The sequence below is a fragment of the Rhinolophus hipposideros genome (genome assembly GCF_964194185.1).
Source record: "Rhinolophus hipposideros genome assembly, chromosome: 19".
In the NCBI taxonomy this organism is placed as follows: Eukaryota; Metazoa; Chordata; class Mammalia; order Chiroptera; family Rhinolophidae; genus Rhinolophus; species Rhinolophus hipposideros.
In genome coordinates, this window is record NC_138065.1 from 5,727,155 (window position 1) to 5,752,460 (window position 25,306).

The 25,306-nt window shown below is 48.7% G+C and overlaps 1 protein-coding gene across 3 annotated transcripts; it reads left to right on the top strand.

Moving 5' to 3' along the window:
• Positions 1-222: 222 nt before the first annotated feature.
• ACP6 (acid phosphatase 6, lysophosphatidic) lies at positions 223-17,366 on the top strand. Of its 3 annotated transcripts, none has more exons than XM_081024796.1 (11): positions 223-372; positions 734-874; positions 7,472-7,603; positions 7,718-7,848; positions 8,172-8,251; positions 10,940-11,027; positions 11,848-11,980; positions 12,654-12,751; positions 14,808-14,903; positions 16,384-16,549; positions 17,171-17,366. In XM_081024796.1, the coding sequence occupies exons 2-11, from the start codon at positions 755-757 to the stop codon at positions 17,312-17,314; spliced, it is 1,188 nt and encodes a 395-aa protein (XP_080880922.1). In that variant the 5' UTR covers positions 223-372; positions 734-754; the 3' UTR covers positions 17,315-17,366. The 3 variants fall into 3 exon arrangements, with proteins under 3 accessions (XP_080880922.1, XP_080880921.1, XP_080880923.1); XM_081024795.1 differs by having other exon boundaries at positions 241-372; positions 676-874; XM_081024797.1 differs by lacking the exon at positions 223-372 and having other exon boundaries at positions 429-874.
• The last annotated feature ends 7,940 nt before the right edge of the window (positions 17,367-25,306 follow it).

Below are 25,306 nucleotides of genomic sequence, written 5' to 3' on the forward strand. Positions count from 1 at the left end.
TCCCACTACATTGCCCACCTAGCACTGGAAACTTGCACCTACGCGCTGGGGCTGAGGGGCGAGGCCCACTGCCGGGGCGGGGCAATACCTCCCCGGGAGAGCCCCTCCGCGCTCAGCCTTCTGGGAGTTGTAGTTCCCACAACTCAGAGCCTCGGGACAGGCGTCAGCGCGGGACTCGTTTTCCCGTGCTCCTCTGCGCGGGCCCACTTGGGGCAGGTCCCTGGGTGCGAAGGAGGAAGTGAGTAGGAGTTGGCTTGCAGAAAAGTGGAATCCAGTCGTTTGTGGTAGTGGAGTCATTGCTGCAGAGGAACTCTCGGCTACTTCCTATCCCTTCAAGAGTGCTGGAGGCCAGACTTGGAATACACATTTAAGGTTCCCCAGAGGGCAAAAGATTAGGAACTGAGTCCCTCCCCCTTCCCCCCCCCGCCCCTCCCCCGGCCCGGTCTGCAGCTGGAGCAGCCAACGCCGATCCGGGTTAAAACTCCCGGGGACTCTGAGCTGCTCCCACTCGGGGTCCCCTTCGGGCTGGGCGTCTGGATGTGCGCTCCCTCCAGTTCCGGGGGCCTTGGAGGCGGCCGCTGAGCCCCGCGCCCGCGGAGGTCGTGCGCTCGCCTCGTGCAGCCTCCTCCCGGGGGGCAGCCGAGGGGCTCCCAGCATGATCGCCCGTGTCTTCAGGAGGCGCCTGTGGGCCCCTGTGGGCGTGCTGACCTCACTGGCGTACTTCGTCCACCAGCGGCGGGTGGCCCTGGCCGAGATGCGGGGGGCGCACGGCCAGCATCCCGTCGATCGGAGCCTGCTGGAGTTGAAAATGGTGCAGGTCGTGTTTCGACACGGGGCGCGGAGTCCTCTTAAGCCGCTCCCGCAGGAGGAGCAGGTGAGAGGTTGGACCGGGCCGGGACCGGTGGGGCTAGGACCGTGTGGCCAAACGGTGGGGGGCAGGAGCCTCGTCCCGAACACACACCTCCGGAATGCCACCCTCCCGGAGCAGGGTGGGGGCTCCAGACCAAGAGAAAACTGCAGTTGCCGGTTCCTCCCTGGGCCCTTGAGCAAAGGTGCTGGCCTGGACCCCTCCGCCCCGCACCGCGCTCTGCCCCTCGGGGTGCAGGACACCCCCAGAACGTCCAGTTGCGCCCGGGATGGCTGTGCTGTAGCACAGCTGGCAGCAGCGCGCTGCTTCTGGTGCATGTAAATCGTCTAGGGATCTTGTTAAAATATAGATTCTGATTCAGTCGGTGTGGAGTAGGACCTGAGATTCTGCATTTCTAACAAATATTTGGGTGACCTCGAGTACAAAGGTGTAGTGCATTTCTGTGTGGCCGTTTTGAAGGTTGTCAAAGGTTGCAGTGATGTTTGGGACAGCAGCCAACCTAACGGATCAACGTGAATAGCAGAATGAAGAGTCCATGACTTGGGAACAGATTTTACAGTAGCTGTCTTGCAGGGTTTGCTGAAGACCATTTGAGATCCTTTGGAGGCTTTTTGGTAACAAGCGTTGTGTCATGGGGCTCTCCTTTTCTCTTTTGGGTTTCTAAAGCTAGTTTGGAAGGGATTTGTGGTAGGAAAAAATGAAAAATTGGCTAGTTTTGTGGCTATGATGTCTGAAAATGTACCTGGTTTGGTCAGGAACATTATGATGAAAGCACAAATAATTAGGTTTTTAAATGATTACCTTTCCTGAATTTATTTCTTGGGGAGAGCAAGTGAAGTTCTCCCACCTCTCAAGGCATGCAGGCCTGTGACTGAAGAACTGGCTTCCTAGTAAAGATGAATAGACCACCTGAAGTCCTCAGGTCCCCAGCTGTCACACTTCCTGTGGAGTGCTTTTGCATTGTTGGTTCCTTCAGGTTGATGTTGGAGCAGGTTCAGTCGGATGTCCGAACCTGATATTAGGCATACTCTTAGGGCTTTGTGCAGATTGTACAACTGAAAACCCAGTGTTTAAAGCTGGCCACACATGAAATCAAGCCTTTCTGCCCTTTCCACATAAATAAATCGTGGGTGGCACTTAATTCCATTACCAGATTTCTAGTTAGCTTTTATATATGGCTATACCACTTTTTGGTACTGGAATTTCTTCTCTCTCTCTCTCTCTCTCTCTCTCTCTCTCTCTCTCTCTCTCTCTCTCCTGCATTCCCCTTAATCTATTTATTCTTGTTACAGAAAAGCTGGAAGATAATATATAGGAATAGAAGATTCGTGTTGAAGACAAAGTTATCAGTGGTAGCAGAGAAGTCTGAACGTCTAGACCTGGACTTAGTATGTACTGTATATGTACTCTCTAGAGAGTCGAAAAAGAGATTTAGATTCTTTTAAGCCTTTCTCCTGAGCCAGTGGGTGTGTGATGGGTGTCTTCTGCCTGTATGGGGAAGACACCCTTGTAGCTCAGGTAGAGCGCCAGCTTCATTCATCTTCTGTCTGTGTAGCCACAAAATATGGATCATCCAGGGCCTCGCTTTGCCATTAGGGAAGGCACATTACCTCTCTTGCCTGCTCCCATTCTCCAGACTTGAGCCAGATGCATTAAACATCTTTGGTTATCTCATATAAAGTCTTAAGCATAAAAGCCGGAGGTGGAACCAACTCTCCTTCAATTTAGGCTATGAGCTAGTGTGATCGGCCTGCTGTAACTTGTTTCTGGAGTTCCTTGCTCAGGTTTTCTTTTCAAGATCCAGTTTGATAGAGGCTGTTCATTGGGATTTTCTAATCTTCCTGGTTCTGCTGTTAATTATTGTCAGGAGGGACAACCTGGCAACAATTCTAAAACTGAAATTGCCTTTGGTAGATGTTGCCAGACTGCTGACTGGTTTATAGATTAACATGTGACAAGTCACTTCATTCAGTTATTTCATAAATCCTCAGAAAGTAGCATTGTTTAAAACTAGATAGTTTACTGAGTTGTTTTCCCATGGCTTGAATGGCTGTTGACTTGTCTTCCTTTAGCTGTGCTCTGGAAACACAACTCTGTAACTTAATTGACCATTTTTTCTGGACATTAGATTAGATCCAAGTATACATTCAAAAGATAAATTTGGCCCTGCTTTCAGATTTCCCTCAGCCGCCCTCCATACAGTGGTAAGATGGCTTCCAATCAGGCAGGTTCCTCGGTCTTTATAAAATAAATTCCAACCCATCGCAGCTCCACTGTTGATTAAGGCATTTGGGTCTATATTTATTTGGTAATGTAAATGAAATGGGAAGGATAATGCCAGTCTCATTGTTGCTTAATACCTATCCGGGGCTCAGCAAAGGGATTTCAAGAAGCATTGAATGAAGGATTTGCCAGGCAGTGTATTCATTCCTCTAGAGCCATGGTTCTTAACCTTGAAGTGACATTGGACTCAACTGGGGAGCTTTAAAAAAACACTGATACCTGGGTTCTCTCCCAGAGAGTCTGATTTAATTGGCCCAGAGCATCCAGACCTGGTTAAAGCTTCGCCTGTGAAGCTTTAGAAGGATCTGGATTGGATAGCATTAAAAAAAATTGAGGCCCCCACCCCCAGGAGGTCTGGATGTGATTATGTCAGGAGGGGGCTCAGGCATCGGTAACTTTTAAAAATTTCCCCATGATGCCAGTGTGTAGTCAAGGTTTAAAACCATTGCTTTATCCTAAAATCTACACCTGGAAGGTTTTTGTTTAGTTTTATGTAGATCTTTTTCTTTTCCCTAGAATGTAGTGTATTGATCCCAGTGTAGTATTGTCTTCACAGAAATGTGCTTTGGTGAGATGCTATCCTTCTGTGTTGAGGAAACAATGAGAAGCAATCCCACAGAACTCACTGCTGTGACTACTGAAAAGATCTTCATTATATTACTCTATCCTCTTTAGGAGGACCCTCGGGAGAAATTTGTCGGTTCGCATTAGAAATGGTGTGCTTCTCCCGAACAGTCGGCTTGCTTTTATCTTTAAGCTTGTCTAGCTGATCAAGTTTCTCCTTTTACATAAAAGCCAGGACACTTAGTGCCTCATCTTGTTTCACATCCAAATAGATGGATCTTCCTGATGTATATTTTTGAGTAACTTTACACTCCATCCAGTTTTTTGGTCCCTCTACACATTTGCTTTTTCTTGCTTGCCTACTTTGAATTGGTTGTTTTAGTATATTGTAGGGTGTTTTTTTTTTATCACCTACTTTAAGTTAGTTCTTGAAAATGGGGTACAAATGATTAAGTAAATTATAAATGTAGTCTTTGCCATTAACACGGAAGGAAGAATGAGCGTGTGTATGTGGGGTAGACACAACATGTGGCACTGATGTGTCGTCCATTCTTGGAAATCTGAAAACGTATACTCTGGACTTGACATGACCTAGACTTTCAAGAGTCACTTCCGGGAAATACCAAAAGGTCCTCTGTTGGCGACTGTGCCTCACAGCAGGAGATCTCTTAGCAAAGCTGAACAGGACCTGGTGTCAAGACCCGTGCTGAACACTGGGCTTATAAAGATGGCTGATTCCATCTCGGCTGTAAGGAGATTGATTACATTGGGATGAAGGAGGAAAGCAAAATAGATTCCAGTTGTGGAAATATGCTGGGAGCGCTGGGAACCCCAAGGACGTATCTCCAGTTTACAATGTTCAAAACTGAACTCGGCTTGTCAGCTGTTCTTGTCTTGGCCTTAGTTTTAGTCAAGGAGTAAGTACCTCCATTATTCTGGTCTCGCCTTAGCCACCCAGCCTCAAAATCAAAGTAATTTTTGTTCTTTATTCTAACTTGTTTATCTACCAACACAACCCCCAAATAAAGCGTTGATCTACTCACTAGCCAAGTTTGACTCAAATTGCACCCTTCTATTCCTACGGCCTTAGGTGGGACCGTAGGCTCTCTGGCTCTGTGGCAGACATCTTGAAACCGGCTTTTCTGCATCTAGTTTTCCCAGTGCAATCGTGATCTGTGCCGCTGGCTTTCAAACTGTCCTATGGAGACTGCAGGCTAAGGGGATGCTGAGTGGCTGTGGGCCTGGGTTCCCACTCTTACTTCCACCAGAGAAATCCCAGTTTTTGCCTTTACATATACAAATCTACAGTGAAACTCTCCTTGGTATTTGTTAATTAAAAAGTGTGAGAACCACTCCCAGGTTGAGACAAAGCAAACCAGTTCTTGGCCATATGCATTCTTCACCATCTCTGCTTTGCTGACGCTTCCTACCTATTCTGGGAGTTCTCAGCACGACCCTCTCTTGTTGCCTCCTTTTGACCCTTAGTCCAGGTCTTCGCTTGTTTAAATCCTATTCATGTCAAATGCCATTAATTCTATGAAACTTTTCCTGAATACTCAGCTAGAAGAGAAGGTCTGTCTTGCCTTTGAATTAGGGTGGTCTTCATCTGGTTTCTTGTAGCGCATAGTTTCAATTTTAGTTCTGCTGTCATTTACATTCATAGCTTGCTGTCTCCACTGACCTGAAAACCCAGAAAAGGCAGAGTCATGTTATCTCAATTTTGGTATCTTCCACAGGACCTGGCGAATTGCTGGCGCTGTTAATTGTGCCTAACGTGTGCCAGGCTCTTCGTTGGGCATCCAGAATGCAGAGGTCAATAGATGACCTGGTCTTTGTTCTCAGGAAGCAAAGTTTGCTGAGCAGGACAGACTGTAAAGGAGCTCTTCTCAGACAGTTCCATAAAGGCCACCAAAAAGAGCCACCAAGGCTGCTGTGAGAGCTTGGGGCCATGGTCACGGCTTCTGGGAAATGTAAGCTGTCCTGTGCAATGAGTAGAAGTCTTTCCAGATGAAAGGGAAAAGACAATTCCAGATAGAAGAACCATGAGGTTGAAAGGCCAGGACGTGTAATGGTGCCCTGGCAACAAAACAATGGAAACAAAGTTGGGTGGCTAGAGAGTAAGTGTGTAGGGCAGGGAAGAAGTAATGAAGAGACAGAGGCAGAGGCCATCGTTGCAGCTGTGAGCCCTGGAAGGTTTTATGCAGAAAGTTACAGGATCAGAACTTTGAAAGAAGGAGCAATGATGAAACGATAGTAGGAGGAAGTTCTCTGATCGCTCCATATTCTGATACTAGTTGCTACAGCACCAGTGGGAGAAGAGGCTCAGGTGTTGGGACTGGGTGCAAATGGGACTGAGACCATCCCTTTTGGAAGAATGGAAAGCTTCCTGTGTACGGAGAGAACCTGGGACTCCCAGGCGTACTCTCCTGGGATAGTTCTGGGAGGGGCCAAGATAAATATAATCATGTGTGACGTAGGAGGTTTTCAAATGTTAGTTTTCCTCTAACAAAACGAAGTAGTAGGAAATTGAGTTCAATATTGTTCTCTTGATTGTAAGTGCCTAGGAATTCAGATAAGAAGGGAAACTGGAGTAGTCACTGATGGCAAGGCAAGACGTGTAAATCTCAAGCAGGAGTCCCTCCGGGCGAGCGACAGAGAAGCTAGTTGAGAAAAGCCACAGAGGAAGCAGTGGGCATGGTCGGTTGGGGCTGGGGAAGGGAGGAGAGAGGCCGTACTGCTGGGGACAGGGCTGGGCCAAGGTGCAGAAGACCTGGGAGGCCACATGCTTATCTCTTAGAACATTAGCTCTTGATATGACAGTGGCTTAGCAAGGTGGTTATGTCTGGATGGATTGTGGGAATCTGTCACAGGCTTGTGCCTGAGGGAATAAGGTTTTATACTCTGATGGTAAGATAAAAGAAAGACTGTTGCAGTGACTTTTTTTCTAGCCAGCGATCAACAGGATTTGGTGCAGGGATGGAACAGTAGGGAGAGTCAGGGGTTTAAGTTTTGGGGTGTAAGAGAATTGTGTGAGTATTGAGAGAAACATTGTAAGTTGGGAGGAGGAGCCGGCCTATGGGATTAGAAGAAAAGACTCGTGTTTTGGAAATTGAAGTCATCACATCTGACTCAGTGAGTGTAAGAGTTTTATGGGCAGTCGGAGCTGTGACACCTATGGCTACTTGTGACGTTTTGAAAAACATTATAGGACAGGTGGGGCAGGCACCATATTGCTAGGAGTCGAGGAAAGGGGTGAAGACGCGAAGGTTTCTTAAAGGGCCGCTACTTGTTGAGAAATTGGATGAAAAGAAGGGAAATATGTGGTGCTTACAAAGGACATTCAGTACAGCCCTTAAGGGATGGCCTTAGAAACCTGTATGTTGATTCCTTCAAAATCCTTCCAAGTATGTGGTCACTGAGATTTCATTCATTCATTCACTCATTCATTCATTCACTGAGCATTTCCATACCCGGCAGTCGGGCCACTTCTCCCCTTTACTTCAGTCGGGGCTTAGTGCCAGAGTAGCCTCTTGACAGTGAGGACAGTGTCAAATGGCAGGACTTGGGCTCAGGACACCCGGAATAATAAATCCTGGTCTTTTCTTCCCTTCATTGGAGCTGGAGTTAAAAGTTTCTTTCCTTCCTTCACATGGGGAGGTTGCAGGTCTGGCGTCAGGGATTCCAGCTGGTGTTCCAAGTGCTGCTGGATATTAGTGCTGGAAGTTTCCAACAATGGGTTGTTTTCTGTGATCCCAGCAGGTGGAGTGGAATCTCCGGCTGTTGGAGGTCCCACCCCAAACTCAGTTTGATTACACCGTCACCGACCTCACCGGTGGCCCGAAACCTTATTCTCCTTTGGACTCTCAGTACCGGAAGACCGTGCTGAAGGTGAGCAAAGCCTCCGCTCTGGGAAGCCCATGGCGAAGCTTCCATGGTTTTCTCTGGGCTGGGCTTCACAGGCTGTGAGGTGTTTCTGTTCTCTCTCCTTCCTCCCTACCTCAGGGGGGCATGTTTGCGGGACAGCTGACGAAGGTGGGCATGTGGCAGATGTTTGCCCTGGGAGAGAGGCTGAGGAAGAACTATGTAGAGGACATCCCCTTCCTTTCGCCAACCTTCAACCCACAGGAGGTCTTGTGAGTTACCTGGAAAAGGGAGACTGCACCCACTTTAAGGGCTTGAGGAAACCTGTCCTGATCCCCCAGATGATTCCCACTCTCACCCAAGGTAGTTTGGGGGCAGGTGCCCCTACGGAATAGGATCCTGTGAACAGGTGGTCATTGGAGGTCACCGCCATTGGCTTTCCGGTCCATTGGGACAACCCTCCCCCAGAGAGAAAGGATTCTGCCCGACCCCATACCTCCCCTTCTGCACTCCCAGCTGCTCTGTGGAATAAGGTAGCGTGTATATAATTAAATGTTCTCTTTTTGAATGTCTTCACCTTTTTGGTTTTTTCCAGTGTTCGTTCCACTAACATATATCGGAATCTGGAGTCTACCCGGTGTTTGCTGGCTGGGCTTTTCCCACATCAGAAAGAAGGTTTGAGTTTGGAGTCTAAAGTCAGCCCCTGTCCCTGAGGAGATTTTTCTTCTCCATGCCAGAGCCCCCGTCTCTGTTGCCTTGGCTTCTCTCCCGTGCGTGGCTTCTGTTCTCTGCCTGCTCTGGTGGGTCCTTCCTGTCTGGTCTCCTGCTGCTTTGCCAGCCTGACTTCTCCATGGCTGCAGCAGTGCGTCAGGGATCTGACGGGCCCCTGCCTCCCAACTCCTGCTCTTGCACGAGCTGCATGAAGCAGCCCTAACCAGGTCCTGTGAACACTACCGGGGGCTCTTTGCCTAGGGGACACTGCTGTAAAGGAAGAAGGGCAGGAGGGATACTTAGCTGGACCCAAATCCTCTGCTCCTGCTCTGGTCTTGGTGAAAATCCACAGCATGACCCAGAGGGTGTCACCAGCCATTGGTTCGGCCTCCTTGAGAAAGTCTGTCGAGCTTAGGTTTTGACAGATACAGCCAGTGAATGGTCCCAGCTCGTGGTTCCCCACCTTTTCCCCACCAAGGACCACGTGTATTATTTTCCATCATGGATCCCATGTATTGGTGGCCTTTGACTAGCAAACGAAGTTGTCACATGCAGTTGATTCAAATTTACATTTAATTGCTGGTCTGAGTTTCCGGTCATCATGACCTCGTCAATATCAAAAGACTAAAATGGTGCCATAAGGCAAAGGTTCTTGTTATTTTGTTTAGCTTCTTTAGCAGTATCTCAAAAAGATATAACATTTCCATCAGGTTTTTAAAAATATATATGTAAAATGATAGAAACATCCAGGCCAGAGGAGGCTGGCCCTGTCCCCAGCTGGGTTGGGTAGCGCTGCTGATTCTGCCTGAAGTTGGCTGCTGACTCCCGCTGTGTCTGTAACACACAGCAGGCAGGGTGGGCTGCTCCTTACTTCTGGAGCCCCTGAGCTTAGGAAAATCCGCAACACTTGGCCTTCTGAGAGCTCTTCACTCACTCAGCTTCTAAAAGGCCTATGTCCTCTTCTCATGAAACACCAAAAGTATGAGTGAAACACCGAAAGCTATTTCTTATATCCGCAGGCAGGTCTCAGCCCGATGGTGCCGCAGGCTTCCAGAAAGGGGGAAGTGGTATCATCCCCAGCCTCTGGTGTGGCTGCCCGGGGAGCAGCTCCCTGCACGGGACCCAGACCTCCTGGGACTCCAACTGGACTTCTGTCTCAGCGACTTCCATACCTTGCCCAGTATCAAGGGACTTGAACAGACCAAAGAACCCCATGAGATGTTAGCAATAATAGAAGTGGTGCGACTTTGGGATCTTGTTTCAGGAGAGAGCTCCTAGAGAAATCTCAGAGGGTTATGTGTAAACTACAGAGAATCAGTCTGTGGCAGAAGCTGGACCACGTGGGCAGTCATTTATTCAATGCGTATTTGAGTGCCTTATGCATCAGAAACTGCATGTCCAATATCCAGACAGCAGATAGGAATTAATCGTGTTATGTTAAAGGTTTAAATCCTAGTTATTATTATTCTAGCATCTAAAGCACTTAAACCTAACATTATTCTAAGAGCTTTGCGTATGTTAACTTGTTTAATTCTCGTAATAACCCTGTGAGGTAGGTAACATTGTCACTAATTTACAGATAAGAGAACTAAGGCACAGAGAGGCTAAGTGACCCTCCCAAGGACACAAAGCTGGTAAATGGTGGAGCTGGGATTCGAACCCTGGTAGTCTAGTTTCAGAATCCATACTCCTCACGCTTATGTTCTGCTGCTTCTCAGAGGACATGTACCTTAGGAGAGGGCCTGTAATCCTTTGACCAACGAAGTGCGTCTGAATTCTGATATTCTTGTCAAGTTATCATAGGCTACATTTAAAGTCCTGGGGTTTTGACTATCAATAATTTGGGAATAATAGCTCTTTGGGGCTTAGAGTCACCTAATCACTCTGTGGATTAACCTCAGCAAATACCAAAGAGATGCTGATAGGAGCTCTTGCCCTTGCCCTTGCCCTCGCCCTTGCCACAGTGCCTTGCCATCTCTGGCACAGAATAAAGCATGGGAAGGTGTTAGAGCACCTTTCGGCATTGATGGGGGCAAAGGTACTTGTGAGCTCTGAGTGGCTATGAGCTTCTGCCAGGTGCAAAAATAACATTGTTTGTAGTCTAATGTTTCATTCCTGGCAGTTCATCTGGAAGCCTGGCTTTCATTTGGGGCAAAGCTATGGGGTCTGTGCATGTCTGTGGCCTCGGGGTCACCTTTCTTAGATTGTCATGTGATAAGTCACCATATTGGCCTATAGGATTGGACTTGGGGAACCCTAGTTCTGATAAAGTCAGAGGTGGCCCATTCTTTATTAGAAAGGCCAAGTGCTGGTTGTACCTTTGGAGGCGGGGTGTTTTGGAATGGGTCAGGGAAGTGCCAGTCTGATCCGGGTCTGTACCTGCTTTAGTCTATATGTGGCCCGATAGGAAGGGTCGTGCCAGACAGAACAAGGCTGCTGCTTGCTTTCCACATTGCTCAGATCACAGGGGAGCTCCTTTGGCAAGGCCAGGGCGTGTCGAAGGCATTCACTGTCCTTAAGGACTAAGCTTGGGATGGTCTGCCTCCTGGAGCAACTTCATCCGTATAGACAAAGAGAAGCAGAAAGGGGAGGGGATACTGGGAAGAACAAGCTGGAGCCCCTTCCTGCCTTTGCTTCCCACCTTCCTTCCAGGACCCATCATCATCCACACTGATGAAGCAAGCTCTGAAGTCTTGTACCCCAACTTCCAGAACTGCTGCAGCCTGCGGGAAAGAATCAGGTAACTGCCGCAGGTTCTTGCTCACCCGCAGGGGACAGACAGTTTAGCCTTTTGCTGACAGGACTCTGCCTGAACCAGGCTTCCCAGGCTGGTGGATAGGGGACCGGCAGGACCGCGTAAGTCACCCTCCGGTCCGACATCGCTGTCCAGTGAGAAAGCTCTTGCTTTCCCTTCCTGTCCGTGAAGGGACAGGAAGCCTGGGGAAGGCCGCATGCTGGGCTGGAGAGATGATGGTGGCGTACGGCCACGAGTGGGGCTGGGCCCTGTGCAAAGCCTCTCAACAGTCTCGAGTTCTCAGATGGGGCAGACAAAGAAGCTGACAGGTTGAATAAGAGACGATGGAGCGAGTCATCGAACGGCAAACGCGGATGACACAGATTTCCCTTCTCTTACCAACGTGTGGCGAGGAGAGAGTGGTTGGGCTGATGGCACTTTTCAGTGTTCACGTATTTCTGGGCTGTTCTAAGACGAGATAGCATGTGTTCCACAGAAGAAAGGGAATGCTCTGAAGCAGACCTGGGCCATGCTTGCATGATTTTTGGTATAATGAAAAAATGCTAGATTGGGATTTGGAAAATCCAAATTTTATTCCCAATAAAATCCCAAAGCCTTTTATTCTAGCTCTGGTACTCACTTATTTTACAAGTCATTTGACCTCTTGGGGCCTTAGTTTGCCCCTGTGTAAAATGGGAATAATGCCAGCTAATCCCAATGAGTTGTTGCTGAGGATTAAATGAGATCCCAAATGATGAATGAGACATGCTTTGTAAACTGTTAATCACTATACAATGTATGGGATGACTTTTTATTTTTTTGGCAGAGGCCGGAGGCAGGCCGCCTCTTTGCAGCCAGGAATCTCAGAGGATTTGAAAAAGGTGAAAGAGGGGCTGGGCATTGCCAGCAGTGATGAAGTGGATTTCATTGTTCTCCTTGACAATATGGCTGCCGAACAGGTGGGACAGCTGTCCTCCTCGGTTCCTGGGTAGGGGAGCTTGGCGCGGCCACCTGCATGGGCTGGCTTCTGAGTTGGAACTGGGTGGAGAGAAGTGGGTGGAGGCCTCCTGGTTTGGAAGCAGCCGTGAGGGGTGGGGAACAATCACAGACAGTGTAATCAATACCAAAGACCACACGGTGGGAAATGCTTCTCTGGATTCAAAAGTCGGACATCCAGAGGCTGTGTGGCCTGGGTCCTTCTTCCTTCTCTTGTTTTGATGGCAGTGTGCCCTGAAGAAGATGCACCTTGTGCTCGTGGGTTGGGAGGGTGTAAGACAAGAGTTTATAGGAAGTATGTACAGTCCATCCTTCTTAGAAATCATTCTGGGGAAAATGAAGGCCAAGTATGAATTTATGAATTCCTTGCCTTGTATTTTGTTCACCTTCTTTAAAAACAGTTTTTAAAAAATACAAGTGTTTTTCATTTTGGAGTAGATAGGGACATCAGAAAGGGAAGAAAACATTTGTTTGTCCTGGGCCTTTGGATCTCTAGGATTAGCTTCCAGGGGGCCTTGGGGGACATAGCTTCCCGAGTGGGGAAGGCCCTCCCCGGAGAAGACGGGCCCTTGTAGGCTCCAAGGAAGCCGACGTGCTGCCAGGCTCTTTCTCAGACTGTGCCTGTGGTCCTTTTAGGCGCACGGCCTCCTGAGCTGCCCCATGCTGGAGAGATTCACACAGCTGATCGAACAGAGAGCTGTGGACACCGTCTTGTACGTGCAAAGTGATGACAGGTGAGGGGTCTCCTCAGCTGCTGGCTGAAGTCATGCTTGGTCAGGGCCCCCAGAGAGCGGGCAGGGGGTCATCAGGCCGCGCACACCCGCCAGCTGCCACCTCTCTGTGCACACTGGAGGAAATCACCCCATGCTGCTGGCTCACTGAAGGCTCGGCCCTCGGTCCTTACACATCTAGGGCTGGGAACCAGGAGCCACCAGGACTGGGTTTCTCTCAATCACTGACTTTTTGCTCTAAGTTTCTAAGGATTTGGGTGCGGGGACCGGGGGGAGAATAATTAGTTCTCGCTGTGAGGTAGGTGGTGTTCCCCCTGGTGGGGCTGACGTCCTGGCTTTATAGATGACGAAACTGGGCCTGGGGGGTGTGGGCTACCTGCCCCGGCTCGGCTAGCAAGTGGCAGAACCACCACGGGGGCCACCGGGGTTACCAGTCCTGTTTTCTCTATATTACTGGGACTGAAGGCTCTGTTTTTGGACGGCCTGTTTCCTGACTCCCAGAATGGAGAGTTTCTCTCTTACCAAATTGCAAAAAAACACCTTTTGCTGATTAGTTAAGAACATTCAGCTTGCACTCAGACTAGGTGACTTGGTAGCGGAGGAGATGGGAAATGGAGGGACAGTCCTGGGACGGTGAGTGGGAGGAAAAAGCAGCTACATTTCCAGAACTGGCTGTCGGATAAGAGCCTCGGACTGCTTTCTGCCACTCGGAGTCAGCATGCCTACTTGTGCACCCGCCTAGGGCATCCTGAAGGCTCCAGCCTCGCCACGCAGCTGGCTGCCACCACCTGTGACTTGACACCTTCCCTCATCTGTTCCTGAAGTGGCCCCTCCAGACCTAAATTGTCACTGACTGTCCTCCCCTCCACTAACACACACACACACACACACACACACACACACACACACACACACACACACTCATAGTTAGTAAATATTTTAGGCTTTGCAGCCCATGCTTTATCTGTTGCTACTATTCATTTCTGCCCATGCAGCAGGAGAGCAGCCATAGATGATACGCAAACAAATGGGCACAGCTGTGTTCCAGTAACACTTTATTTACACAAACAGGTAGGTGGGTGGATTTGGCCAACACCTATAGTTTGCTTTGTCCTGGTGTAAAGCATGTTAAGTAAGACCTGATCTATTCTCCTCTCCGTTCCAATTAATCCTGGTTTTATAAAACGGATGGTTCTTCGAGGACAGAGCGTTACAAACTCACAATACCACCTGACTGGGCTTGGCCTGTGCACATTTTCTGGAAAGTATATGTTACATGCTGTATTGGGTGCCTACTCCTCATGCTTTGCTTCAACCTTCCTTGATTTAGAAAGGTGGCCATTTATCAAGATACCGTGAATGAGGATTGGTCTAAACCAATCATGGCAACCCCAGTCCCTTTTGTCAGTGATTGGATTCTGGGAATTCTGGGAGAGGTTTTGTTTTTCTCTTTCATAAAAAGTGAGAGGCACCAAAACCCCCATCTTCCTGCTTTGTTTACTACTGCGAGACGACAGGCTTGGAATTGCAGTCGCCACCTGTGATGAGGAGATGAATGCCTGAGAAGGAAAGTGGTGAAGCCACTGCACCAACCCTGCGAGCACTTCTGCTGACCTGACTGTTATATCCGTACATAAGAAATGTCCTATGGTCTAATCTCCAAAGTAGGGGGCCTGGCATATAGGAAGTGTAGTTTAGGATGTTGTTCCTTTAGATCGCTTTTCTAAGGGCTTTCTGGAATTCCTGGGAATCATTACACCCTGTCCTTCCCAGCTCTGTTCTTTTCTTCCTGAAGGCCTAGCTCTTATCCTGACTTCTCCTGGTTACCCACCTCTTCAGCCCCTGCCACCTCAATGTGTTCACAGCAGGTCTATGTCCTGTGTCTTTGCACACAGAGAACCCTCCAACCCCAGGCGGTGCCGTTTCTCCCCTTCCTGTCCCTCGTGCTTGTCTTCTTGTCCCCTCTGATTGGGCTCGTGAGGTCCTCGGGGGCAGAGCCAGCCTACATCCCTGTGTGCCCAATAACCGCGCGCTGCTTAAAGGCTGTTTCTTTCCACAGGGAAAGTCTTCAGATGGTGGTAGGACCGTTTCTCCACCTCCTGGAGAGCAACCTGCTGAGAGCCGTGGACCCTGCCACTCCAGCTGGCAAGACCAGGTACGTGGCACAGCGACTCGGCTCTGTGCCGCCGAGGGCAATGGGGGGGGCCTCTGACTGCAGGGAGGAAACCCAGGTTTTAGGGGGGGCAAGAACCAGGCTGTCAGTGACAGAGAGGTGATGTTTAAGAGGCCACTAGTCACAAAGACATTCACAACATTTTTACCTTTCTTCTGGCTGCACTCATGCTACCATGTTTTGAAATGTTTATCTTAGCTAAAAAAAAAAAAAAAAAAAAACCCTAAATTTATTTTTCTATTTTTTACTAATCGAACATGTGTCAAACAGAGTGGCTGGTTATGATATCACACTGCTTCGATATTATCATAGCCCAAGATAAAGATCATTGCTTAATAGATTGTCTCGTTTGAACACCTCCCTTGCGTGGATAGAAGAGGATGATGTCCCCTAGGCATTTTACAATGTTGGCTCGTGAACCTCCACAGCCGCTGTTACAGAGCTGGAAGCCCAGGTTAGGGACCACGGGTTTGGAATGTCACATCTCGTCGCATTTGCTTCGCAAAGTGTGGTCTGCAGATGAATAGCTTCACCGTCACCTGGGTGCTTGAGTCTCAGGCCCCAGCCCAGCCCCCTGAGTCAGAACCTGCATTTTAACAAGATCCCCAGGGGGATTTGTATGCGCCCTAATTATTAGAGAAGCACTGGTGCAGGCGGCCTCCTTGAGAGAGATTGAACTTAGCTAGGAACTCACGATGAGTGACGGAAAGGTAGTGGATAGTGAATTGAAAGAGGAACCTTCAGGAACTTTGAGCCAAGATTTATAATAGACGATCACGTGGATGCCCTTTCCCTGTCGTTCACAGTCCCCGCAATGACAATCCATTTCCCACTGGCCTTTGTCCCCTTGTCACCCTTGGCCTTGTGTCTATAGAGTACTGCGGGACCCAAAGCTACTCTTCTAGTTCGGGAGTCAACAAATAAAATCCTTGATCTTTTTCCAGAGACAGATACAGGGCTCAGGAAGATACAGATTAAAATGGTGCCTTTATTACTGATTAAAGCCATTTGGAGAATGTGTTGAGGGCCAGTAGGCTCATTAATATTCCTTTGAAATGAACTTCATTTCCCCCAAATGCGAGCTTCTCCGACAAGGAGGATGGCCAGCTCTACTAAACACACCACAAGGCTGAGAGTAGGAAGAACACTGGCCATAGGCAGGCAGGTCCCCAAGAGAGAAGAGAGGAAGGGCCCACGCATGCATGAAAGTCAACAGGGGAGAGTGAGTGAGTGGGTGGGTGGGCAGGAGGTGGCCTGAAGAGCTACTCCCGTGGGGATCCCGCCTTACAAAGGCATGGGGAGTGGGCATAAGGCTTCTCCCCATCATCTCCTTCAAAGGAGTTTTATTCCAGGCTCAACTGGTCACTTGGTTTCTGAAGCAAGTGTTCCTTCTGAAAGGAGGCAGGCAGTGTCCTGGCCTCCAGAATCCTGAGTAAAGATTTGTCAACTGTGCTCCCTGCAGAAAGCTGTACCTCTATGCGGTTCATGATACGACCCTCATGCCTCTCTTAATGGCCCTGGGGATTTTTGACCACAAATGGCCACCGTTTGCTGTTGACGTGACCTTGGAACTCTACCAGCACCAGGAATCTAAGGAGTGGTTTGTGCAGCTCTATTACCATGGGGAGGTAAGCCCTTTCAGGTGGGATCGGGTGGTGGCCCCCTGCCTCAGACCCCAGCCTCCTGTGGGCTCCAAGCCACCTCCCCGGGGAGCCTCCATGGGTACCATCAGCTCTCTGAGTCCTCTAGGGCGACGCACGGCTGTGGCCCAGGGATAAGGCCGAACTTGGCATATGGTGGGAGGCTGCGACTTGGGCCGTATCCCAAGTCCATTCCAGATTCCTTGTAGGAACGGGACCACCCTCCTCTTCTCCTGAGTGTCTGCCAGGATGTAAATCTGACCGGGAGGCCTGTTTTTAAAATGAATATGGTGTCTTTGGGATGCGATGTGTGCTGTCACACTCTGGGTACCTTGGCTGCTTCAGCAGGTCGCTGTCCAGGGCAGAGGCTAGAGCAGTCCCCAAGGATTTGACTTTCAGCCCTCCCAGCTCAAGGGCATAACGTCCTTGTCAGTTCAACAGACAGTTCTTGAGTGACTTTTACAGGCAGGCGTCGTACTCTTATTCTGGAAGCCGACCGAGTTGTAGGGCCTTACTGGCTGTCACCATCAGGTCAAAGCCTCGCCGACCTCTGGGCACAGCTGAAAACGGGGTCCTCAGTGGCTCCCCTGAGTAATGTCTTTTCCACAGGAGCAAGTGCCGAGAGGGTGCCCTGACCGGCTCTGTCCACTGGACAAGTTCTTGAACACCATGTCCGTTTATACCTTAAACCCAGAAAAGTACCACACACTCTGCTCTCAAGCGCAGGTGACGGAACTCAGAAATGCAGAGTGACTGATGGATCTGAGCAGGATGTGTTGACGTTTCAATAAAATGCCTTCTACGATGCCTCTGGTTGTTATGTTTGGGAAAGGCGGCAACAAGAGTTCATGTACTTTAACAGAAGGCAAAGGTATTTCCTTCCTACATAGGCATATGAAGGTCTCTTCCTGAAAGTAAAGGGGTGTGATGTTGACACCAAGGGGATAGTCCCTATTTGGGGGCTTGAATTCCATGTCCAGAAACATGCGCCTGTGACACGAACTGGGGACATCATGACCCTGGAGAATTGTGTTGATTTTGGACTTCAGTCCTTTTTTCCTCTTTTCATTTCACGAACATGTATAGAAAAGTTTCTGCCTTCAAGTTGTTTCAGACCAGAGGGAGAGGTCGATAAGTAAATCAGTGATGACTGCAGTATGTTTCCTTCTGAGATAAAGTACATCAGGGCCTATTGGGGTATAAACAAGGGACTTCTTTGTCTGCCACCCCAGCTGGCAGACAAAGGTGAGTAGGAGTTAACCAGGTGAGCAAGGAAGAAAGGGTGTTATGTGCAGGTAAAAGGTTAGCTTGAAGGTCAAGGAACATTCCTGGGTGGAGGAAACCCAGCGGAAGGATGCAGGAAGGGCTTGGCTTCTGATGGCTGAAACTCCAGGAGCGAGAATAAGGGCTCAGCAATGGGGGGGTGAGCGCCGCTCTCAGTGTAAGGGCTCCACCTTTAACTGGGCTCCACCTTTAACTGGGCCCCCATGGGTACATGGTGACCCTATTTCCTCATCAATTTCCTCATTCTCCCCCAGAAACTCTTTCAAACTTTCTCTGATCCCAAACAACCAATCCCTTTACCTCAGAAAATAGCAATCACGGAAACCTCTCCACTTCCTACCATCTTTATGTGGACAGCTCCCAGATCCGTTTCTCCAGCTCAGATTCCTCATCTGAGCTTCAGACCCTCCTGTCCACTTGGATGGCCACAGACACAAAATGTTCTAGGTCAAAATCAAGCCTCTCTCCTCAAACACATGGTGATGGAAAGAGAGCCAACGCTGGGTGCTGAACACACATGTGATATGTAATGCAGGATTGTACACCTGAAACCTAATGTAACTTTACTAACCATTGTCACCCCAATAAATTTTAATTAAAAAAGAAATCAAGCCCCTCTCTTCTAGACCTGCTCCTGCCACAGGCTTCCCTGTCTGCATGAAAGACACCTCCACCATCTATTGAGTTGCTGAACCAGAAACCTATTCTGTCTCCTTCCTTTCATGTTTCCCTAGTCTAATCAGTTAAGTTCCATCAATCCCATCTGTTTATTTCTTGAGTCTATTTCCATTGCTCCATCCTTGATGTCTAGTAAATCCCCTCCCCATCCTCACTCCGGTGATGATTACTATATTTCTAATTTCACTAAGATAGTAAAAGCAATCAAAAGAGAACTTCCATCTCCCACCACCACCGGCACCACCAACAAATCTACTAACCCAGGTGCGTTGGTGACCATAAGGCCTTTCTCCTCATACTAACAACGGACCATCTCTACTCCTATCCAACACCAACCCTCCAGCTTTGCATTGACTCCTACAATTATCTCTTTCCTGCATTGTTAATTTTCTCTTCCTGTCAGTTATTCCCGTGAGCATACACAGATGCTGTCTTAAAATTTTCCCACGTCTTTGAACAACTATGCTATTTTTCTTCTCCCCTTTATAACAGAGCTTCCTAAAAGAGTTGTTTATATGTGCCATCTCTGATTCTTCCCTTCCCATTCTCGCTTGAATCAGCTGTGATTAGGTACTCGCTCCTTGCACTCTGGAAACAGCTCTTGTCAAAATCATCAATGACCTCTGAATGCTCAGTCCAACAGCCAATTTCAGTCCTCTTACTCAGCTTCTCATCAGCAGTCTTGGAATTTTTTTTTTTTCATTTGGCTTCCATGACAAATGCCCTTGGTTTCCCTCCAGCTTCTCAACTTCTCAGTTTTTGCTGATTCTACCTTTCTCCAATCTCTAAAATGTTGGCGTGTCTCAGGCCTTAGTCCTTGGACCTTTTCTCCTACACCCACCCCCTAGGTGATCTCAAGCAGTTCCATAGTTTAAAATACTATTTCTAAGAGTTCTCCTAAATGTCTATCTTCAATCTGGACCTTTCTCCTGAATTCTCATTTCCAACTGTCTATTCCACATCTCTACACGGGTATTTAAGATACTTAATATGTATTAAACTGCCCACTATTCACCATCAGCTCTCAATTCTTACGCCTCTTTAAATGTACTTCTCTCACAGGTTTCCTAAACTACGTAAATGACACCACCATTCATCCAGTTGCTTGGGCCAAGAACTTTAGAATTACCCTTGACTCCTGTCTTTTTCTCATGTCTTTCATCTAATCCATCAGGAAATCCCATTGGATCTCTCTTCAAACGATTCCAGAATTGACCACTTCTCGAGACTTTCATTGCTACTGTCTTAGCGCCAACATCCTTTCTCCCCTGGATTATTGCAAAGACTCCCTGTTCTGCCCTCCCCCGTCCCCCAGTTTCTTCTCAACACAGGCATTGCTTTTAAAACAAAGTTAGATCATGTCACTCTTCTATTTAAAATTCTCTGGTTTCCCAACGAAAGAGCCAGTCATCATACAGATCCTCAAGGCGCTATAACCCTTTCCTGCCTCTCTGTTCTCTCTATACTCCAGCCACCCTAGCCTTCTTCCTTCTTGCTGTTTTGTATGCCAAGTATCCCCAAATCATGTCCTCACCTTGGGTCTTTGCACAGCTGTTCCCTTTCCCTGGAATGCTCTCCTAAACATTTACACGGTTAGCTCCCTCTCTTCACCCAGCTCTCAACTCAGTGTTGTCTCAGACAGGCCCCCCTGGGTTATTATACATAAAATATCCCAGGCCCTTCCCTGTTGCGTCCTGCACAACACAAGCCGTGGGAAGGCGAGGGAGGCGGCGAGGGTTAAACTCTCATAAAGAGACAGAGACTCAAATATAGTTAAATCACAGAGGACCAAGGGACTCACAGCCTCGAGGGACTGGAGCCCCGAATCGGGTCACCGTGGGTATTTATTGATTTTTTACAATAGAAATCACCTGATTAGGGGCAGGGTCTGCGAAACTCTTACACCATACAATAATCATTCATTCCAAATCCCATAATCGTCCCAAAGCAACGATGCATGCCATTCCCCAAATGACCAAGGTGTGGTGCATACAATCCCTGGAGGAACAAGTCTCACAAGATAAGATTATCCCATGAGCCAAACACAGGAGGGGCGAGATGCTATTGTTCTAATGGGTCCATTACACCAGAGGGTAAAGGATAACAGTTGAGGCATGCGTCAGCAGCTTCTCAGAAGAGGAGGGGCACAGCTACCTCCTAACTTTACCTTAGCTCATGGGGGTCCTAGGGGGGTCCCGTCTGGCTTAGGTTGTTTCTCCCGTGAGAAATCTTACCCGCCTTTGACTGCAGACCCTGCTTACAAGGACCAAACATGGAGACTTAGGGTAACATAAACTCAACCCCAACGAGGGACAATCCCGCAGGGTCACCTTTCCCTAAGGAAAGATTGGAGGGGACAGACTGCTATGTTGCTGTGTGACTACACTTCCCCCCGCTCTTCCTCCAGCCTTCGTTACGTTCTATTACTTTGTTTCATGGGGCTGAATTATATTTTGAAGTCCTATCCCTCAATACCTCAGCTGTGACTACATTTGGAGATAGGGCCTTTAAAGAGGTAATTGAGGTAAAAAGAGGTTCTATGGATGGGCCCTCGTCTGATATTACCGGTATCCTTATAAGGAGAGGAGATTAGGACACCAACCCAGGGAACCACCATGTGAAGACACAGGGAGAAGACGACCATCTGTAAGTCAAGGATGGAGGCCTCAGAAGAAACTAACCCTGCTGACACCATGATCTTGAACTTGCAGCTTCCAGAGCTGTGAGGAAATACATTTCTATTGTGAAGCCACCTAATCTGTAGTATTTTGTTATGGCAGCCCTAGCAAATCAATACACTTTGTCCTGTCTTCCCCCGCTCACCCCCATCCCACGGTTTTGGTCAGTGCTTGATATTACATGTCTGAATTTATCTCCCTCACTAGAACATAAGCTCCATGAAGACATACGTCACCTTGTTCACGGATTTCCCCCAGCACCCAGAATAGTGCCTAGCTCATGCTAATGCTCACACATTTGTTGAATGAAAGAACATATCCCCTCTGCCACCTCTCCTGGGCCCATAACCATCCTCCCAGGTTATTTAGTGGCTTCCTAATGGGTCACACACTTTCTTGCCTTCCCTTACCCTTAGAGACCTGGCCCCTGCTCAGCTCTCCAGCCTCATCCCTCGCACCCCCTCACACGTTCCCTCAGGCCATAGTGAACTGTGTTAAGGAAGTCCCATTCCCCTGACCCGACACACACACACACACACACACACACACACACACACACACACACACTCTTTGCCCGTCTTATCCCTGCTCATCTTGACGTCTCCGTGTTCCTGTTTGTCCCTCAGTAGGGGGCTGTCTGCCTTGTATGTTACTGTGTTCCTAGAGCTAAGTACAATGCTTGGCACAAAGTGGATCTCATTCAGCAAAGCTTGATTTATTGAGGGGGTTCTGAACTCCCCGGGGCCAAGCGGCTTCTGTGCACTCTTCCCCACTCACCACCAGGGGGTAGCATGGAGTAGAGGAAAACACCAGGCCTTCGGCTGGGTTCAAATTCTGACGCTAGTATTTGTTTTCTTTATGACCTTTGGACAGGTGTTTCTGAGCCTGCTTTTCCTCTCATGGAAAAAGGGGATAATTATACCTACTAATTAGGGTTGTTGTGAGAATTGAGTAAATGTAAGGGCTTTCAACTGCCCTCTCACTGTTTCTCCCCACTGCATTCATTTTTAGTTGTGACAGGTTTCCTCAAGTGGTTTGGGAATGCTCTTTTGAGCTGCCCTCTCTCTACTCTCCCCTTACTAAGAGGAGTCTGCCTGTGTGTACAGGGGACCCCTGGCTCCCCCACTCACCAGTTATGTGCCTGTGGCAAGTCACTTAACTTCTCTGAGCTTACGTTTTCCCAACTATAAAACAGGGACGTTAGTATTTGCCTACCTGAAAATTTGTCCTGAGGATGGCTGTGAAAAGCACTTCATAAACTCCTAACCTGCCCTGGCCTTGACTCCTATCTCTGAATGCTTTTAAAATGAGTGTGGTTAAGGTTAAAGTAATGTCTAGAGGGGGGTCTCACCCTTGGATGGCAGAATCGAGGGGGCCTCCCAGGCAGAGCCGTCTCTCCCCTTCCTCGGCGAAGCCGGACTTGCTCGGGCAGGTTGGCTTCATCATGAGTGCACCTGGCAGACCTTCCTGAGGGTCTCCTGGCTTATCCTACTCACAGCTGAATCCCCTTTAATAGTTTGCTGTAGATGGTTAGAAAGGACAGGGAGGGTTTCAAGACTCTGAAGGGCCCACCAGGAGAGAGGGAGGAAGAAGGAGTTCCCACCCCACCCCACCCCCAGGAACCTGACATGCTGACCTGTATTTCTGAAAGAAACTCAGGTCTTTACAAGTGTTACCTGGCACCCCTTCCCCTCAGCTGGAATCCTCTAGGGCACTGCCCATCTCTCTACCTGCAAAGGAGGCCGGGATGGGCTGAGACCGACTGCTTTGTTTACTACATGCCAAGGAAGGATCATTCTTCAGCTTGGGGGCTAGAGCTGCAGTTTGCTGTGTGTCATGGGGCTACTAGGGAAGTGTGTGTCCCTTTGGCTGGCTGGGGAATTCTCTGGGGAGAGGGCTGTGGATTCTGTTCAGACCCTGCCCTCTAGTGGCTGAGGGGACCAGCCATGCAGTCCCAACCCACCCAGGCCACCCTGCCAGCCTCTAGGAACCTGGTCCCTAAGGGTGGGTGGAGAGAGAGAGCTGAGAAACACTTTCCCCAATAAAAAGCTGATCTTCCCAGGACTCCTTTCTCTCCACCTGGCTTTTGAAATGTACACACCCCCGAAGGTGAGGGGTGGGCATGGCTTGGTACACAGTCTTCCTGTCTGAAGCAAAGATCCCAGCTGATGTCTGAGAACTTGAGAGAGAACTGCTCTGGGAATCACGAGCTCCAAGTTCAAGCCCTCCCTCTGCATGTACTATCTGTGTGACTTTGGGCAACTTCCTGTATGTTCTCGTGGGTAAAACAGGACTCGACTGTAGTACGTCTCTCCCAAAATTATCCCGGGATTGCCTCAATTAGGTACATAAAGCACCTCATAATATGAAAAGTGTTACACAAACACCTGGTGTCGCTCATCTGACAGCCAGAAAAACCTCCGTGTGGCTCCTTCTGAGTGCCCCTCAGGCCGTGGGTGCCCAGTCCCGTTGCTGTTTCACTGGGTGACTGTCTTAGGGGTGCTTAAGCCACTTGTAAGGTGGTGAGAGAAGCACCTGCCTTGGAGTAAAGAGCCCAGGATTTGAATTCCAGCTTCACCACTTTCCTGGGCCCTGTTACCTTGGGTGACTCACTTAACATTGCAGAGTCCCTTGATCTGTACACTGAGGATAATGACGCTCTCTGAGGTGGGAGGGGGCGAGTGGCGGAGAGTGTAAAGCAAAATTTTTGTATGAGAGGGTCTGGAGCATGGTAGCTGCTCAAATACAAACTTTGAATCTGCATCTTCATGTTTTTAGGGCTTCGAGGAATTAGAATTCAGAGGCTCACTATTGGCCTAGTGGTGCAGAGATTTTTAGAGAAGACAAGTAGGTACTTAATAATCAAAGGTACAGCCGAGGCAAACCAGTAAGGGAAACATTGGTGGGAAAGCAGGGCATTTTTCTCCAAGACAGGCTTTGCACAGAGGCAAATCTGGATTCAAGAGAGATTAAAAGTCTCAAAGATAAAGGAAGGCTGTAAGGCAATGGCCCGCACTGGATCGCTGCAAAGGACAGTATTCATCAGAGAATTAATTTGGAAGGAAATGGAGTGTGAAATGGCAGCAAGGACTTCGGCTCTGGGCACCGTGGCCTTAGCAGCCCAGTCAGTGCTTCGGAGGCCTGCCAAGGCCCAGCTGCGAGCTCCCTCCAGAAAAGCAGCTGGGGGATGCCGGGCGACCACAAATTGCTGAGCTCGGGAGCAACTGATTGAGTGTGTAATTAAGGGGAGGGTTGTATAACACTTGGCTAAGTAAACTTGATGGGGTCAAACCAGCAGGGCTTCTGGGAGATGAGAGAGCGTTCCCTGGAGCTGCTAGTCTTGGAAGCCAAAGTCAGATGCAGTTTACCTGGGCCTTGTGGAGAGAAGGATGGAAGAGAGCCAGAGGGGGAAGGTTGAACGAGTGAGTGCTCCCTAGATCCAAGTGTCCCACGATGTTTAGTTTCTGAGTGGTCCAGTTCTGGGGGAAGGTAACATTAGGAAGCAATGGAAGAAATACCCTGAAACTGAAGATCAGAGAAGCTGTCACTTGGCCAAGATAACATAGCAAGACGGTGATACAGTGGATTCTGAATCCTGATTGTGCGTCCTGAGGGTGTCTTGCTTGTACCACTCCGATGGTGACAACTGGGAGGGAACTGCTCAGTGTGTAAAGGGGGCAGGCATCTTTTGATCTCATGTAGGGATCAGGAAAGAAAGTCATTCGTGGTATATTTGTGCACAAGATGGCTCCGTGTAGTCTGGATACTGACGCTCTCCAATCTCATTCCTGGTCATACTCTTTCTTGTCCTTCCTTCAGATCTTGAGACATTGGCTCCTTCTTGTCATTTAGAATTCAGCTTAAATGTGACTCCACCTCATCTGGGACTATTTCCGGAAATCTTTATATGTATGTTTAACTTAGTGTTGATTTTCACAGAGGCATGATGGAAGCCCAGTGGTTAAACACACAAACTCTGGAGCCAGATTGCCTAGGCTGATGCTGTGTCCTTTAGGCTCTGTATGACCTTGAAAAAGTGACTTAACTCCCCTGTGCCTCAATATACTTAATCTCAAAAATGGGAACAATGATAGTATTTACCGCA